General features: G+C 42.6%; 2 protein-coding genes across 2 annotated transcripts; one reads left to right on the top strand and one right to left on the bottom strand.

Moving 5' to 3' along the window:
- Positions 1 to 340: 340 nt before the first annotated feature.
- Positions 341 to 1,439, bottom strand: DFJ58DRAFT_841087 (uncharacterized protein; the record flags this gene model as incomplete). Its single annotated transcript, XM_041392669.1, has 5 exons — positions 341 to 375; positions 447 to 567; positions 720 to 857; positions 919 to 1,379; positions 1,406 to 1,439. 5 exons carry the CDS (start codon positions 1,437 to 1,439, stop codon positions 341 to 343), a joined length of 789 nt encoding a protein of 262 aa, XP_041244340.1.
- A 583-nt stretch (positions 1,440 to 2,022) lies between these two features.
- On the top strand, positions 2,023 to 2,620 carry DFJ58DRAFT_727474 (uncharacterized protein; the record flags this gene model as incomplete). The annotated part of the gene is made up of 2 exons (XM_041385472.1): positions 2,023 to 2,252; positions 2,311 to 2,620. 2 exons carry the CDS (start codon positions 2,023 to 2,025, stop codon positions 2,618 to 2,620), a joined length of 540 nt encoding a protein of 179 aa, XP_041244341.1.
- Positions 2,621 to 16,236: the final 13,616 nt, after the last annotated feature.

A 16,236-nucleotide genomic window follows, 5' to 3' on the forward strand; every position in this document is an offset into this window, starting at 1 on the left:
AGGCATCAGTAGAATATTTTCATTGGACTTAAGACATCGGACAAGCACACAAATATGAGGTACTTTGTCTCGAAGGCCAACAACGAGGAGTGTAGTTATCTCAACAGGAAGACGAGACCCACCACAGGAAATGAAAGCATATGCATCTGTTTGGGTTCGTCTGTTGGTCATGCAACCATATTGAATACCATCCTGTCGGATGTATGTGAGGGCACAGGCAACCTTGGAAGCGAAGAAGACTGTGCCATTGTCAAGTGAGAAGTCAGTCGACAATGTTAATATCAGGGCCAGAGAGCTTGGCAGTATGATATAAGCAGTGGATAAATGATAAATGCCACCTTCAGGCCCAAAAGTTCAAAGATTGATGAACTTCGCCTGGTGAAGTGGGAGTCAGATGTTGTCTGATGAGTTGTTCAATAGAGTCAAAGCATAGAATGAGAACGTACCTTGAGCAGCTTTGCTCTGATACACAGCGATATCAGTCATCATACTCCCTCGCTGCTGGGCTTGACTCTTGAGGATCTCGTGGAGGGTATTTCGGTTTTTTTTTTTTGAGAGGTACAAAGTCTGCAAGGCAACCAATACCATCTGGCCCCAAGCTGACGGCACATAGCGTGGTGTTATAAGCCACGTTGTAAGAGCACTAACTCTCCAGGAAGAAATGCATTTACGCATACCATTGCCGGATTAGGCAGTTATGTGGGGCTCTGCTGACACACAATACCCACTAAAACTCCCTGGTGGTTTGTGCGGGAGTCGAACCCACGACCTTCTGGCTTAAGGCCGGTGACCGCTGGTGTGCAGTCCCAGGTTTGAAGGCATATCCACTTAAGCCATCCGCACCCCGGTATCTCGTTCTATCACATGACCATCATGGGGAAGCAAGAGAGTATACTCATATATCAAGTGGGTCTGAACCCAATGACACATCAATGTTAACCGACCATGTCCATTGTTATTGACACGTTCCAGCATCCCATTGAAGTGCTCAAAAGCAAATAACCAGCATGAGTACACAGGTCCATAAGCCTTGATCATGTCTGCAATATGCAGTTGAGCTCGAGGCAACTGGAGGCAATACTGGGACAAAAATGATTGTCCAATGCGTGCCTGGGACATTGAGATTGATTGAGTTGTGAAGAGATGGACAGCTGCACATAGAAGTAAGACAGCATCATATATGCGCTGGCAGTTGCGTGAAAATTCAGGAGCTTGCATATTGGGCGACTGAGGGGGCTCCGCATCTGGAATATCATCATTCTCATCCTTCCAAGACCACCATAGCAGTACAGGTGTGATTGTCAGCAGTCTTCTCCACTTGTCTGCTTTCTTGAGTGATTGGTTCTCGCCAAGCTGACCGAAAGGTTGTAATGTTAACACTATTTGAAGAACATAAATGACATACATTTTTGGGAAGATGTGTAATGTGACTGGGCCATGTTATGCTGTTGATAAGATTCTCGAAGCACTGCTTCGGTGAGTTTCTACCCCCAGCACTGGAGAACATATAACCTGCAAATAAGATGCGCATAAATAGATGCACAATGACACCTTGTAAATCTCTGTAAGCATAGATGGACAACAAGTTAACATCATGTTACCAAGAAATATGCAGTGCATAAAGTCAAGTGCAGTCTTCTTTGAGGGAAACCAGCCAGCGATCAGGTTCAGTTTACTCCAGCGCACTCTGTGATCATCAAGAATAGCCTTCTGCTGAATAGGATTGGTGTTTCGTGAATAGAATGATTGATGAAGGAGATGATCGTCGTCTGTTGCTGTCCAGCCTATGACGACATTCAATACCAGTGGATCTCATATGAGAAGGAAATACTACTATAGTCATAAATGGGTTTCAAAGTTTGGTGCTACATGCCGCAGAACAACATCGCGAATAATTCGATGAATGCAAATAATTAAAACTCCGATGGCACTGCGTGCTGGCCGTGATCACTAATGTCATCAGTCGCTGTCCATCACAGGCATCTCTGACCTCTATGGCCACACAAGGCACCATCCGTGGACATGGAGCTAGTAGCTCCAGTAGAGCTTGAGGTGAGGGCAGTCGTGGATTGGCTCCTACTTCCTCCCAACCCTCCAAAGCACAACCACCTACCAAGATCCCAACAATCCAGTGGGAGGGCACCACAAGATGTCGATGATGATAATGGCTTTGGTCACATGGACCTTCAGCCAGAGTCATCTGGTAGTGAGAGGCATCGAGGGTGTGATGAAATCCTTGACAGTGCACTCTCGTAAAGCGAGTGGTAGTGCTCTGCATGGTCGAAGCCCAGCCACCTCTACTCACCGCAGTGTGGGCCCATCACCATCTGGTTCTCGTTCAACATCAGAGTCTCGTAAGTGGCCGCACGATATTGGGGCAGATGTTACAAAGAAGTTGGCTGATGCCTCTGACTCCCTCCTACTCCATGTGCAGAATAAATCGGATGTCAGGGCCTCGAGCAAGCGGATGAAGTTCGAATATGCTAGGTTTTCCAAGGAGTTGAAGGCTCACGAGGCTCATGCTGAGCATGAACATGACTCACGTCAGGTCATGGCTAATCACGATCATGAATGTGCCATATCCGAAGACAAGACAAGGCAACTTGAGTTGGAAATCTGACTTGAAGAAGCTAAATATTGTCATCTTGCAATGGAGCGTGGCTTGGGTTTAGGCGATGGGGCTAATTGATATTATGCTTGCTTTTGTGTGTCTGTTGCCGTCTGTTTACATTCGAGTTCGTTGTAGAGACTCCATTGCGAGTAGCCCTCACAAAGGCCGTATTTCCACTTCGTCTCCACTAACGCGCGCTATATACGACAAGGCGACTTAAACGCGCGACGCTTCCGCCTAATCCGCGCATCCGCGCATCTGGCGCCCTATAGCGCGCCTCTATAGCGCCTTTCGCGTTACTACGGCGCCTTTGCGCGCGCTTTCGCGCTTTACCTTCGCGTTTCGCTTTTCCAAGTCGCCTGTCCTCCGCACGTCCTGTCCTGTCCCTCTATGATCCGCTGGTGCGTCTCCCTTTATCTTTTCAACTGACTTTAGCTATATACCTCGTCTGTTTACACATATTTCCTTATTCTACAACACAACAACTCTTTTCGCTTCGCTTCCGCTTCGGCTCAGCGCCTGGGAACATTTACCTTAGACATGGGGACTCTGATAGATTTTTCACGGACTTACTTACTTACTCACTACATCCCATCATCCTGCATCAGTGTATACTGTGAATCAATTTCTATTCATTTGCAACACAACCACTGCGCGACTCTCTATTCTTTTGCAACAAGCTCTCTTGAGAAAATCTGGAGAGACCTTCGCGCTACTTCCGCCTCTTCACTAACGCCTATAGCGCGCTTGTTCCGCCTCACGGTTCCGCCTACGTCGCGCTTTCGCCTTTCGTCGCGTTAACGCGCGTTTCGCGTTTACAAGGCGTCTCGCACCCGCGCTTTGCGCAGATTCCCTTGCTGACTCGTTCAGCGCATCCCCTCGCATTTACTCGAGGAAAAGACTCAGTAAAGATCCTCTTGGGCCGACTTCTACTCGCGTTCGAGGACTACTGCAGGCGACTTATCTTATATTTTTCAGTATAGACCCACTCACGATTCCTCATCTTCATCGTGCTTATATTTGTCTTCAGTGCTTGTTGTTCTTGCTAATCATGCTCTCGATACTCATTGCGGTGCTGTACTACTACTACATGTCATCTTTCAGACTTGTTCTTAATGTATACTGCACCTAAACTCTGCGGCTATGAAGCAAATGACCCATCAATGTGTTCCGGAAAATTCGTCCATCTGTTCCGATAAATCCTTCATCACCATTGCCATCCTCGTCCTCATCATCTGCATCTCTGGCCCCTCGCACCTGTGATTGTTTCCGAAAGTGATAATTAGAGCTTTTCTTTCCCATATTCTCCTCAATCTTGATAATGAAATTGTGAAGAATGAGGCAACAGCGAGTCCACATATTCGCATAGCTGAGGTCTTTCTGTGACTGTATCTGGATTCTTAGGTCGCGCAGGGACTGGAACCATCCTTTAAGAGACCCATAGCAGTATTCGGATTGAACTCGGACCTTCAATTGTGGTATGAGTGCATATACCCATCTCAAAATACTCAATGGCTTACTTTTCGATAGGTGTGTATTGAATATTTTTTTTGATCATGCCTCAGACCACCAGGCCACTGGACGCTTGAAAGGAACAACACACCACGTTCACGATGCATATGCTGAATCTGCCCAGATCCATCAATTTGCTCCCAGAAAGTTCTCAGGGTGTCGTGTAATTCGTGTCTTTGAGAACACATTAGCGTCGTGCAGACTTCCTGGGACCCCTGATCATGTAGTCGACAATATGGAGGTTGTGGGGCATGATCACAATCTAACATAACAGTCAGGATGAATTTTAATTTATTCTAGTTGACTTACCTGCATGGACAGAGAGTAATTTGATTTTCGCTCAAAAAAACCTTCTCCATGCCATCCCAGCTTCTGGTACACATCGACATGTATGTTCCTCAACCCAGTCCTTCACTCAATCTATCTCAATCTGGTCTTTAGCCTCCAGTGAGTCAAAGTGGATGACATCGTCATGGTGCTGCAAAATTACAACCATAACAAGCCGATAGCAGTTGTATACTGTTCCAACTGAAACCCCTGCCCAGTCAGCCATGTCTTCTGCAGTCGCTGCATTTCCATAGTGGCCAGCGGTGTTCAAAAATATTGCCAGCTGAATGGGAACAGGTAAGTTGTGGATTGTTAGAATTGTTGTAAAAAATTGGATGATGGATGATTTTATTGACGAGTTCTATGAACACATCAGGATCGACTTGGAGCTTGCGACGGAACCTCCGAGGATTTTCCAATGTCCACTCTTCAAGTAGATGGAGCTGCGGTGTGTGGGTGGCTGTAGGACGTGAAATGAGCGTACATGCTTTACGACTTCATTTTGAAGTGCTTGGATGGTATTACTAAATTCGAGAAAGACTTGGCTACTGAACATGGGTCCAGAGGCTTCTGTAGAATCTGAATTGGAGAATACTGGCATGTCATTCCAGACAGAGTCAAGGGACATCCAGGTATCAAAAGAGCTTATGGAATCCATGCTGATATTTGATGATAGATCAGAATCAATAGAGCCAGAGTCCGAGTCCGAGTCCGAGTCCAACTCATCTGAGCTAGACTTGTTGGATGACTCAGAGTCAGATGAGTCAGTCATCCATTAACATGGTTACTAGCTCAAGGTACTGAGCAAGTTGAAGAGTCTTGTTTGTTTCTCGTAGGGCCTCTAGTACCTTTTTACGCTCTGAAATGTGCATCAGGAGGGGTGGTGGAGAATAGTAGCTTATCGATTATCTCTTCCGCGATACTGGATACTTTCCATGATAGGATTGATTAGTAACATGACTGTTTTACGCAGAGCTTGAATATCAATATACATTCTTGTTTTTGTGAAGTTCGAACACATGCACACTATGTACTTTTAAACCCATTATAGCCTTCTTGTGTGTTGATTTTTGTGATGTCGATATCATAATAGAGACATGGGTGCATGTTGTGCGAGTGGCCTGCTGTACCTGACAACTTGTGAGCAGCTGGCATGTCACAATCGAGGATTTAGTTAGTCCGCATAGATGTCAGCAGGTTCGTCCTCATCGATGATGTCCATTTTGACACCTGGAGTTATGGCTGATATCATATTAAAAATGGAGCTAAGTCTGTTTAAGTTACCATTTTGAAGGAGTATTATCTCCTTTGTCGATGGTTTGAGGCAATGATTGATCTGCTGGACATTAGGCTCTTTCAGTCCTGGTAAAACAGTGGCGCAAATGATATTTATCTGAAGGAAGTGCTGGTCCCAAAGCAGATCATTTATCGCAAAGTATATCACTCCAGTTGAATGTGGTCGGTTCTCGAGTATCCTCATCCTGACAATTCATGTATTAGCCAACTATAAGCGCACAATTGAACCCTACCAGTCTGTGTTCATAGTCAGATGTAAGCCATACCGATGCTCCGTAAGTTTCCCCACCATCCTTCCCTCTATTGCTTGGTCTCACACAGCTCCAATCTCACCAACCTCACGTAGTATGTTTGTCTTGAGTTCATGCCACTGTGTCCCATGATGAATGTCCGACATGACAAAATTCTCGTCAGTGTTCTGTCCAGGTCTATCCTGGCAACTGTCATGAATAGACCGTGCAAATCCTGGTCACATGAACATGTGCCATAAGCTGCCAATGACAGACACCTGCAGATTAATTTTTGTAGCTGTGCGGACCATCCTACCCTTTGCATCTCTATGTTCCATGTAGATGACTCCATTGCAGTCTGGAATGGAGCATTGTGTGGAAAGAAGCTGCTTGAGTTGAGAAGGTGAGTGATGTTTCCAGTATTCAGGGCATATAGCATATTGAGTAATCCATTGGTCGGGGTGGATTCCAAGGTGCCGTTTTGCACTGGCCAAGGCTCAAACAGGTCGCGGAAATGTAGGCAACACATTTGCAATCAGGAGCATGTTGAGACTGTGATTCAGTTGATTTGTTGCCTGATTCCATGAGAGGTGACCGTAAATGTTGGCCATGACAGCTGTAAGGTATGCATATCAAATTTCACCATTTTCTTTGAATGCAATGGGTACGAGGGATGGTGCATCGGCTTCATCCTGATCAACTCCAGGCTCATGAACATCAGGCGGTGCAGCTAGCTGAAAAATCTGATCAGGCAGATGCAGCTGAAGTTGTTGATGTTGAAGGAGGGGTAAATCTTGATTAATATCTGGTATGGGATCTGACTCAGGGTGATAGTCATTATCAAAGTCGAAGTTCACATTGTCTTGAGGCTGTGAGTCGACTTGAGCTAGTGGAAGTATGTTTCTGGCTTGCTCATGCAAGTCTCTGCATTGAGTTCTCAGTATAGATACAGCCTGAGAGTCTGACTGTGACAGCTGCACAGAAGGACCTGGTATGGCATTTGTCTGCGGAATGAGAGGTCAACGAGTCAAAGTAGCTGGCTTGAGAGCATATCCCCGAGCTTTTGGTCCTGGATTGTACCATTTCATGTGCTTGGCAATTACCTGCCAAGTCTGGTATATAAAACCATCTCGATGGTGAGCACATTGACTGCAAGAACATGGAAAGTGCAGTTCATCTGGCATGATGCTCATTGTGCTGGTCAACAGGGCTGGAGGTGACCAATTAGCTGGGGACATGGGACATGGGACATAGCAAAAATCTCAGTCGTCATATGCAAGCTGACGTGTGCGTGCGCTCAGATATCACTTCATGTGCACACAAAGCAAAGTTGTCTATAGCTATAGATTGTGGTGATGGGTAGTCTAAGGTAGTTTGACACTCCGATAGACTATCATAGCAGGTAATTTAGGTTTGGGGGAATGTATGGAAATCTATGGAAATTATGAAATTTAACCAAATTTCACCTCAGCAGTAATGCGCGGTTTTACGCTGTGTGTTAGTTATATGATTATTCACCTCTACAGTACGCTTTCCTATGTGTTTTATCTCTATATAGTTATGGTATTATTCCTCACATTTCTCTGACTATTTACATGACTTCCTGACCTCCCTAGGATATCCCTAGGTTGAGTTATTCCTTACCTGTGGATTGTGGCTTGTCTGTTTACATTTGTTGACCAAACATCACCCATATCCTAGAGTCCAGTGCTCCCTGCCTTTTTGCCAACTTACTCTGGACTCTAGGTACTGTACACTCTTACTATACTTAAATATATTAGGCAACTTACTCTGGACTCTAGTCCTGATCATCTCTGGTCACTTGTTAGCCTCTAGAAGTGGCCCACTTCATTCCCATCTTAACACAATGGTATGCAGGGTCACTGTTTTTATACCTATAATATTAGTGATATCACTACAAGACACCAGGGATAATCCAAAGACACTGGTCTGTATGTGCCCATTGTTTTTGCTCGTTCACACCAAGAACACTTTGGTCTGGTGTTAATGTTCATCCTGTGTTGGTGAGATTCCAAAATATGACTGAATGCACCTTTTCACCATCTTGTCCTGCTCTCCCAGACTCCTGTTCATTCTTAAACCAAGAAGATACAATGTTTGGCCGTGTAGTGGATCTGTGAATCAGCTTTGTGGTAGTTGGTAGGATTTGCAGTTTCTGAAGCAACTGGGCTGTCACTATTTCTGGCATTGTAGCTGTTAATAAAAGAAACTGCACTGCAGCCTGCCAAAGCTGATCCAAACAGTGCATGAAGGGGACAGTAGTGTTCTGATGCCAGGATGATGTGCACCACAGCCAGCAATATAATAATTGACCTGTCACCTCCTGTCCTAAGACAAGGTTGCTCAGATTGATTTTCAGTATAAGCCTTGGATGTCCTGAATGCCTCAAGGACATCTATCTGACTTGGCCTTGATAGGTAGGACAATACAGCAACACAAGTAATTATCAATGAAGGTGACTCAATAGCAACAACCACTTAAAATGTGATAAGGGAGCTGATGAACATCAATATGCACAAGCTCCAAAGGATGCCCTAGAGTTCAGCCTAAGTCCAGTGACCAACTTGCAGTCAATAAGCATCATAACACCAGTTATGTGGTAATGAGTAAATAGTGTTCAAGAGATATGTAGAAGCTGGAGATGCAAACACAGTGATAGGAGAGGTGGTGCCATCCAGAAATGCGGTATTGTGAGCATTGATATAATCATAGAAGAGAGGGAAGCTCTTAGGTTGACAGAAGGATATATGGCTATGATAATACCTGCTTCCAACTTGGAACTGTACAGCTATATGATTGGTGTGAAGTGTCCATACCCAAGCAGGTCAGTCCTTCAGAACATTTTATTTTTACAATTAATTTAGTCTCCTATCTGGCAATGATGGTGAATTCCACCCAGAGGCTCAAGATTATTCAAATGGCTCTGACTGAGATACAGCAGAAGGCCCTAGCAGCGCTAGACACCCCAAAATGGAAGCAGGTCTCATCTCCAATAGCAAGTCTAAGACCATAATCGAAATATCTGCATGTAGTCCTCATGAACAACTAGACTGTAGTAGTACAAGCCATGGTAGTCTATTGCATAATAAAGCAGGCATCAAAGCCAAGCCACCATTGGGAAGTGTCGCAAATGCAATTCCTGCTGGTTCTTGGGCATTGTACATAATCACAAAATGGTACTTGCTCTAACAAGTTCTCCATTCACTGCTGGTCATTCAGAGAGATCAATGTTCCATCATTTTATTGCTGGAAATGCTATGTACTCCAGATACATGGCCTTCACCACAATGTTAGCATCTCCAACACATGTAGAGGGCCTTCACTGACATGAATACCCATGATAATTGGCTAATGGCAGATGAAGGTGACTGAGTCAATCTGGTACATGGGCATGGGACTGATACATGGGGGTGGCAGGGGTTCCAACTGAAAAGCCTCCTTAACTGCCCTTGAATGTAAGTCCCACAGTTCATCAATGATGTAGTAAATGAGGACTCAATGAGCTTAATGAAGCTGTGCTGCTCAAACTTGGGTTTGTGGTTAGAGACAATTTGAATGGTCTTGACAAGACTGATTGGTTGGGAGGTGGAGCACTTGCATTGGACTGCAGATACTTTAGGCATTACTTCAGGGATTCCAGAAGGACAGTGCCATGGACTCTCTCTAGAACAAACTTTATTCTGAATTCTAAGTCCTCACCTCAATGTTGTTGTGGCCAGACTTGATACCTGCTCAAGTGTAGAGTCCTAGCCAGTGACTCCATAGATTTAGACTGACTAATAAAAATTATGTAAGCTTCAAATGTTCTGGCACATTATGGTCCATCTGTCTATCTATTGTTAGGGTTTGTGGAAAGCCTATTCATAAGACAGAGACCATGTCAAGGCTTGGAAGGCTTTGGAAGCTGCTGTCCAAGAGCTTGGCAAAAATCATAAGTTTCCAAGGATCACAGCAGGACCATTGACTCAAAAGGTACAGTGGCTCAAAAAGTGTCTCAATATTTGTGGCTTTTCATGTAATTGCTTTCTTATGAGTCAGAAGGTGGGAATATGACTAAGCCATAGGAAGTGGTGGGAAAGCTCTGCTTCTTTGCGTTAATTCTGTTCCCTACAGCATGGGAAGTTGACGTCATCAAGTGAAGATATGGTCATTTTGATCTGGTGAGTCATTGAGACACTTTTTTGACTTGATAAAAATTTCACAAAATCAGGTCACCTAGACAAAGTGTTATGACTAAATATCTAAAAAAATGGTGTCATGTCAATAATATGGTCTGACTATAATATCTGACATCTATATAAGTGCATGAAATTCTTCATAATTCTCATGAAGTCTATCTCCTCTACTCAACAGGATAATATCCTTGTTCTCAGCTTCTCTGGTCTATCTACTAGGCAGATTGCTTCCAAAACTGGTTTAAGCAGGGCTACTATTGCTAGGGTCATCAAGAAATCTAATCCAAATAAAGAAAATATCAATATGGGCCGTCCTTCCAAGCTCACCCTCCCATGATAAGAGGCTATTGTTCACTGTATTCTATCTGGAGAAGCTTCAAATGCTATTCAAGCCATCAAATTCATTAATTCCATCATCCCATCTACTGTCTCCACCCAAACAGTCAGAAACACTCTCAAGGCAGCTAACCTGAAAGCTGTAACCAAGAAGAAGAAACCTCTTCTTTCACCAGCTCATAGAAGAAGAGACTAGCCTTTGCTTTGAAGCACCAACACTGGACTGTTGAGGACTGGAAAAGAGTTATTTGGTCAGATGAGACCAAAATCAATAGACTAAAGTCAGATGGTCAGGAATATGTGTGGAAAAAGGCAGGTGATCCACTAGGAGACAGAGAAGTGAAAGACACACTCAAGTTTGGAGGAGGAAACTTGATGGTATGGGGCTACATGGGATGGAATGGAGTGGGGATTCTGTGTGAGGTGGAGGGAAGGATGAATGCAGAGCAGTATGTCTCCATTCTAGAGAAGTGTCTGCTTAGAAGCATGGAGGAGTCAGGTATTGATGAAGAGGACATCGTCTTCCAGCAGGACAGTGATTACAAGTATATCTCAAGACTGGCTATAGAATGATTTGAAGACCATAATATCAATTTTCTATCATGGCCAGCACAGTCTCCAGACCTCAATCCCATTGAACATCTTTGGGTATTACTCAAAAGACTACTTGCTGCCTATCAAGATCCTCCAAAGGGGCTATTTGAACTATGGGAGAGAGTTGTAGTAGAGTGGAGAAAGATTACTAAGGAGGAGTGTCAGAAATTAATAGAAAGTATGCCTAGGAGGGTAGCAGCAGTTATTAAAGCCAAGGGGGGGGTAACACAAAGTACTAGAATCATACAATAGCATTGGTAACATACAAAGTCAAAAACGTGTCTGAATGAGTCACCAGATTAAAATGACCATATCTTCACTTGATAACATCAGCTCCCATGCTGTAGGAAACAGAATTCAAAGCGAAGAAGCAGAGCTTTTACACCCCTCCCTATGGCTTAGTCATACTTCCACATCCTGACTCATAAGAAAGCAATTACATTAAAAGCCACAAACATTGAGACACTTCTTTGAGCCACTGTATCATGATTCAGATGGATGCCAGTCTTGAACTTCTTGGATCCTTGGTGCTCCAAGAAGAAAGCTTTGTGTTCTTTTGGCAGGATGAGAATACACAGTTTTGAAGCACCTTGAAGTTTCTTCTGGAACAACTGAAATAGATCAATATTGAACAACACTGTCAGAGTAAAACAAGAACAAAAGTGTGTGGATAAAAGAATACCTAGCTATAGAGTGGGAATTTATTTATTAATATAGCCAAGACAGTGTCCAGAAAACCAACACTCCAATGGAATGAAGAACAAATAAAAAGGGAACTAAGATAGATTGAAAATATCAAGTGAACAGTTTTGGAAATAATTCAGTCTAATACTAATTGTATTATGCTGGAAGTTATAGCAGGTATCCTACCTTTGTGGGAGACTCTTCCACAGGACATTTGCACTTTCCAAGGACCTGTCCTTGCATAGATGTGTCAGTGAATCCTCAAATTCTCACCCATGCACATCAAGATCAGCATAGTGGGTATTCAGCTTAGAAAGGTAATTTTCTATCCCCCACCTTGTAAGATATATTAATACAATAATAAGACCGAAAACAACGCTAAGTGAAGTCTCACCATCTTAACCTTCCAGAACTCATGTACCATTAAGTTAATAATGTACCGTTAACACACAAGCAAACCATAATCACCCTCCTCCTCATCAAAACCATCCAATCACACTATCACCATGTATTCTCACCCCAAGGAAAAGACATATGAGAACAAAATGCCAACTGCCAACACAAGGCCTTCACTCATCTTCCCTCCCACATTATTCCTGCAACATTATGTTTTTTTTTAATTTCAATTTCTGTCCTTTGCAGAGTAGTACTCTATGTAGGACAATACAGTCTAGTCTATGGGACCCCCAGTGTTCCAGTCACATCTCAAACACAAGGTGTAAAGATGTAGCAATGGGTGAGGTGGTACAGGAGTAACACAGGAGTATTGATACAGGGGGTGAGGATATCAGGAGGCTTTGATTTTGTGTGAATTAGTTGATTGTTTTATCTACAAATTTACAGAACCATTATTAGTCTGGAGGTTTATGAGGCAAGAGTACTTCACCAAAGTCTTGCTCAGGTGATTCATGGAGTTGATGAAGCAGATGAGGTGAGGTGTTGCAGAGGGGTCTGAGAGGAGAAATGATAGTTATGTGGCATTACAACCTACTGCTAGGTGCGGTGCGTGATGCTCTCTATGGTAATGTGGGCAATTGAGGAGATAGTACGATACTGAACCTAAGCAAAGTGGAATTTCAATCTTTAGCATGTTTTAATGACATCTATGCTGAATTCAACCTCAGAACACAAAAATAATATCAACCACACAATTCACCATTTCTGCAATGCACTCACTACTCTATGCCAAGGGACACATGAATCATCTATTATCCATCCTTGACCTCTGCTAGGCTCTCTACCAGTGCCACTCTCATAAATGGACCATGCCAATCTACTACATTGTGACCCCCATGATGTTGCATCAGATCACTAACCTTCTCCCATTTAGCTCAGTCTCTGGTGAATATTGGGGCAATCTGACCAGATTCTGCATCACTATTGGACTGACCTATCATTACACATAAATATGTCTATTGACTTTGTAGAAAGAGTTACTTATTTAGGACACAGATGAAGATAGTATTGTTCAGATACCAAGGAATGCCCTGGACACCCTCATGTAAATGCTGGAGATAGAGTATCTCTTAAGAATCATTATAGATGATTATAAATTCCTAGTCTCCAGAGTGTATTCTAGGTATACTTTTAGATGCACACCACCTCCACCATAGAAATTAGCCACTTTGGTACCACATTAGTAGGGTCCAAGTTCAGTTATGATAAAATTAGTGCTATGGAGCTACAGTGAAGCAATGACTTCTGCTGAGCAAACTTGAAAGTCAAATGCTGGTGTACTTGTGATTATTGATTAGTATAGATTATTGAAGAGATTTCAGTTGTGTTTAAGTGTGACTGGAGAATAATCAAATATACCTATTCTTTCAATCACCACTGAGGTCACATTTTTTTTGTAATGCAGCCTCATAGTCCAAGTGCCAGGGATGGGAGCTCTTGAAGTTCTGGATACAACAATAGCACATCACTCATTCTTGAACCAGAATTTGAAAACTTACTGGATTCTCACAAATGGTGTTACCAAGCAAATAGTCAAGGCATGCCAGCTGACTCCATGGGAAATTACATCTATGACCAGAATTATCCTAAGCAAGTCAGTCTTCATATGCAGGATGACTCTGTGAGTAGGCCTTGGTTGCTGGCACCCAAAACACCCTCGGGCTGTATCAAAGTTGTACAACCTGGCTTGAAAGATGAAGTACACAATCATTTGGATATTATTGATTACTAATAAATGAACTTACACCTGATTTCAAGCACTAATAACCTAATGTGAAATGCATGTTGTCAGATGACTCACATGGAGGCCTCAAGTTTGTTAGAGTAAGTCTCTCACATACCTGTTGTGCCATGTGGCTAACATGAAATACATTGTTAGCCAAATGGTAGAAAGCCTGACAGAAAGTCTTAAGGTGGGAAAAGAAGGTCTGAATGTTCTTTGAGAACAAATTTTTATCTTAGCATGGGTCCTTGAAATTGTGGCACATGACCAGTAGTTAACTGTAAATAACATAATGTTCATGCATGTGTGGTCCATGGGTCAAGATTCAATTGAAATCTGATACCATATGTTGTACACATGCTACTAGGAACATATTGTAAATATCAGGACATGTGAAACAGACTGAGCAGAAGTTGTGAAGTTGTACCATTAGATGAGTGATCCATGAACATGCTGCATGAGTAAGAATGAAAAAGTCCATAAAACCCGTTACCCAGCTTCAGCAATTTCGTTCTGTGGGAAGCTAGTTTTGACTCTAGATTGCTTAGCTTCACCTCTAGATTTCTAATTCTCTCCTCTAGATTGGACTCAACCCTGCCAACCTGCTAAGCTTGGAATCTAAGTGAGTAAACAATTCTATGATCTGAGGACCTTTGCCAATATTAGTCAACAAATGACTTTAATGGCAAATAGTGCAAGAACCCACTTGAAGTCATCTGGATAGAGCCGTTCCAGTCCATTTGTGATGAAGATATTACAATTCTAGGTTGACTTGGGGGTGGACCAAATGTCCCTGCGCTTCCTGCACTCCCTGTAGATTCAAAGGAGTCGTGGTAACCAAAATCTGAGGTTATTATAAATTGCATCAGGATAGAAAGTAGTGAGAGGAAAATGAACACTAGCCTGAATTACTAATGGTTTATGAGAGTGCATTCATGGCTGTAGCCATGGAGTGATGATTAGCACTCTCGTACCCTATGTATCTACTCATTTTCACACTATGTCATGTAAGTGATAAGTATAAATAATTGTATAAATATTTTAATCTCATATACAGTGTATGCTTGATTATATGTCTGTTTATGTTAAACACAGCCAGTCTAACATTTTTGAAGTAGCAAAGAAGTGGCTTCTGATCTGTAGTGTCTCACCAAGTGATGACTTACTCAGGTTATTCACTTTTACTAGACAACATAATGCTGTCATATCCTTTGTGTAGTAACACAGATAACTTATGATAGTATGTTCAAAATTCCAGTATAGGAATCTGAACCTCTTTCATTAGTTGCTGATGTACCTACTTATAAAGTACAATTGCAGTTCCATGGACTGCCCTTCAGATTCTTTCAACCAGGAAATTCCACTGTAACTCAGAGAAGGAGACACCCTCAAGCTTTAGAAGATGGCTCACATGGCCTAAAGTCTTTCTCAATATCTGTAGGTAAGATGAGATTAAGGGCAACTTACAGAAATATAAACATATTCCATTTGATAATAGCAATTCTTCCAAGGAGTGATTAAGATACATAAGTGGCTGTTGCACTCTGTCCATCACTGCATGGCACTCATTCTGGGGTATTGGATGTCCGATGGGAGTAAAAATGAATGTAGCTAGTAATTATCATATTAGTTATACAATGAAGAATTATATTACATGAATGAATGGTGACTTGTCATATAACACTCTCTTGGCTGTCATTTGATGACTTGGGGAACCTGGGCATTGGACTATACATGAATCGCAAAAAAGAAAACTGATTTCCCATGAAGGGAGTTTTACAAGGTTACTATCAGTCCAATCAAGATGTCTCCATTAATTCATTAATATTCCAGTGGTTACAGTAAGTGTCTATATCAGATACCAAAGACATAGTTATATAAATCAACTGGTTGCACCTTTAGAACCTGTGCATAGAGAACATTTATGATAAGTGGCACTATATGATGGGGCTGTTGGGTGAATAGGTGTTGTAGGTGGGTTCTGAAGGTGATAGCAGTGGTGACTGGTGCTGGCAGAGGAGCTGAATGAGAAGTTCTTTCCATAGCAAGCCTGAGTCTTTTGAGACACCAATGACACTATTGAGGTTATGGTCAGAAATGTTGTGGATCCATTGGTGTCATGCGTGGTATAGGACTTGTATCATGACATAGATAGACAAGAAGTGATCACAAAGAGTATACCAAGGTATACCTCATTATATTATAGCCTTGGTTTCATTTTCACAGATTTACTTGTACTGATATTTCTAGTATGATAGTTTTCATTAATTT

The sequence above is a fragment of the Suillus subalutaceus genome, assembly GCF_016647625.1.
Source record: "Suillus subalutaceus strain FC151 chromosome Unknown DFJ58scaffold_47, whole genome shotgun sequence".
Lineage (NCBI taxonomy): Eukaryota > Fungi > Basidiomycota > Agaricomycetes > Boletales > Suillaceae > Suillus > Suillus subalutaceus.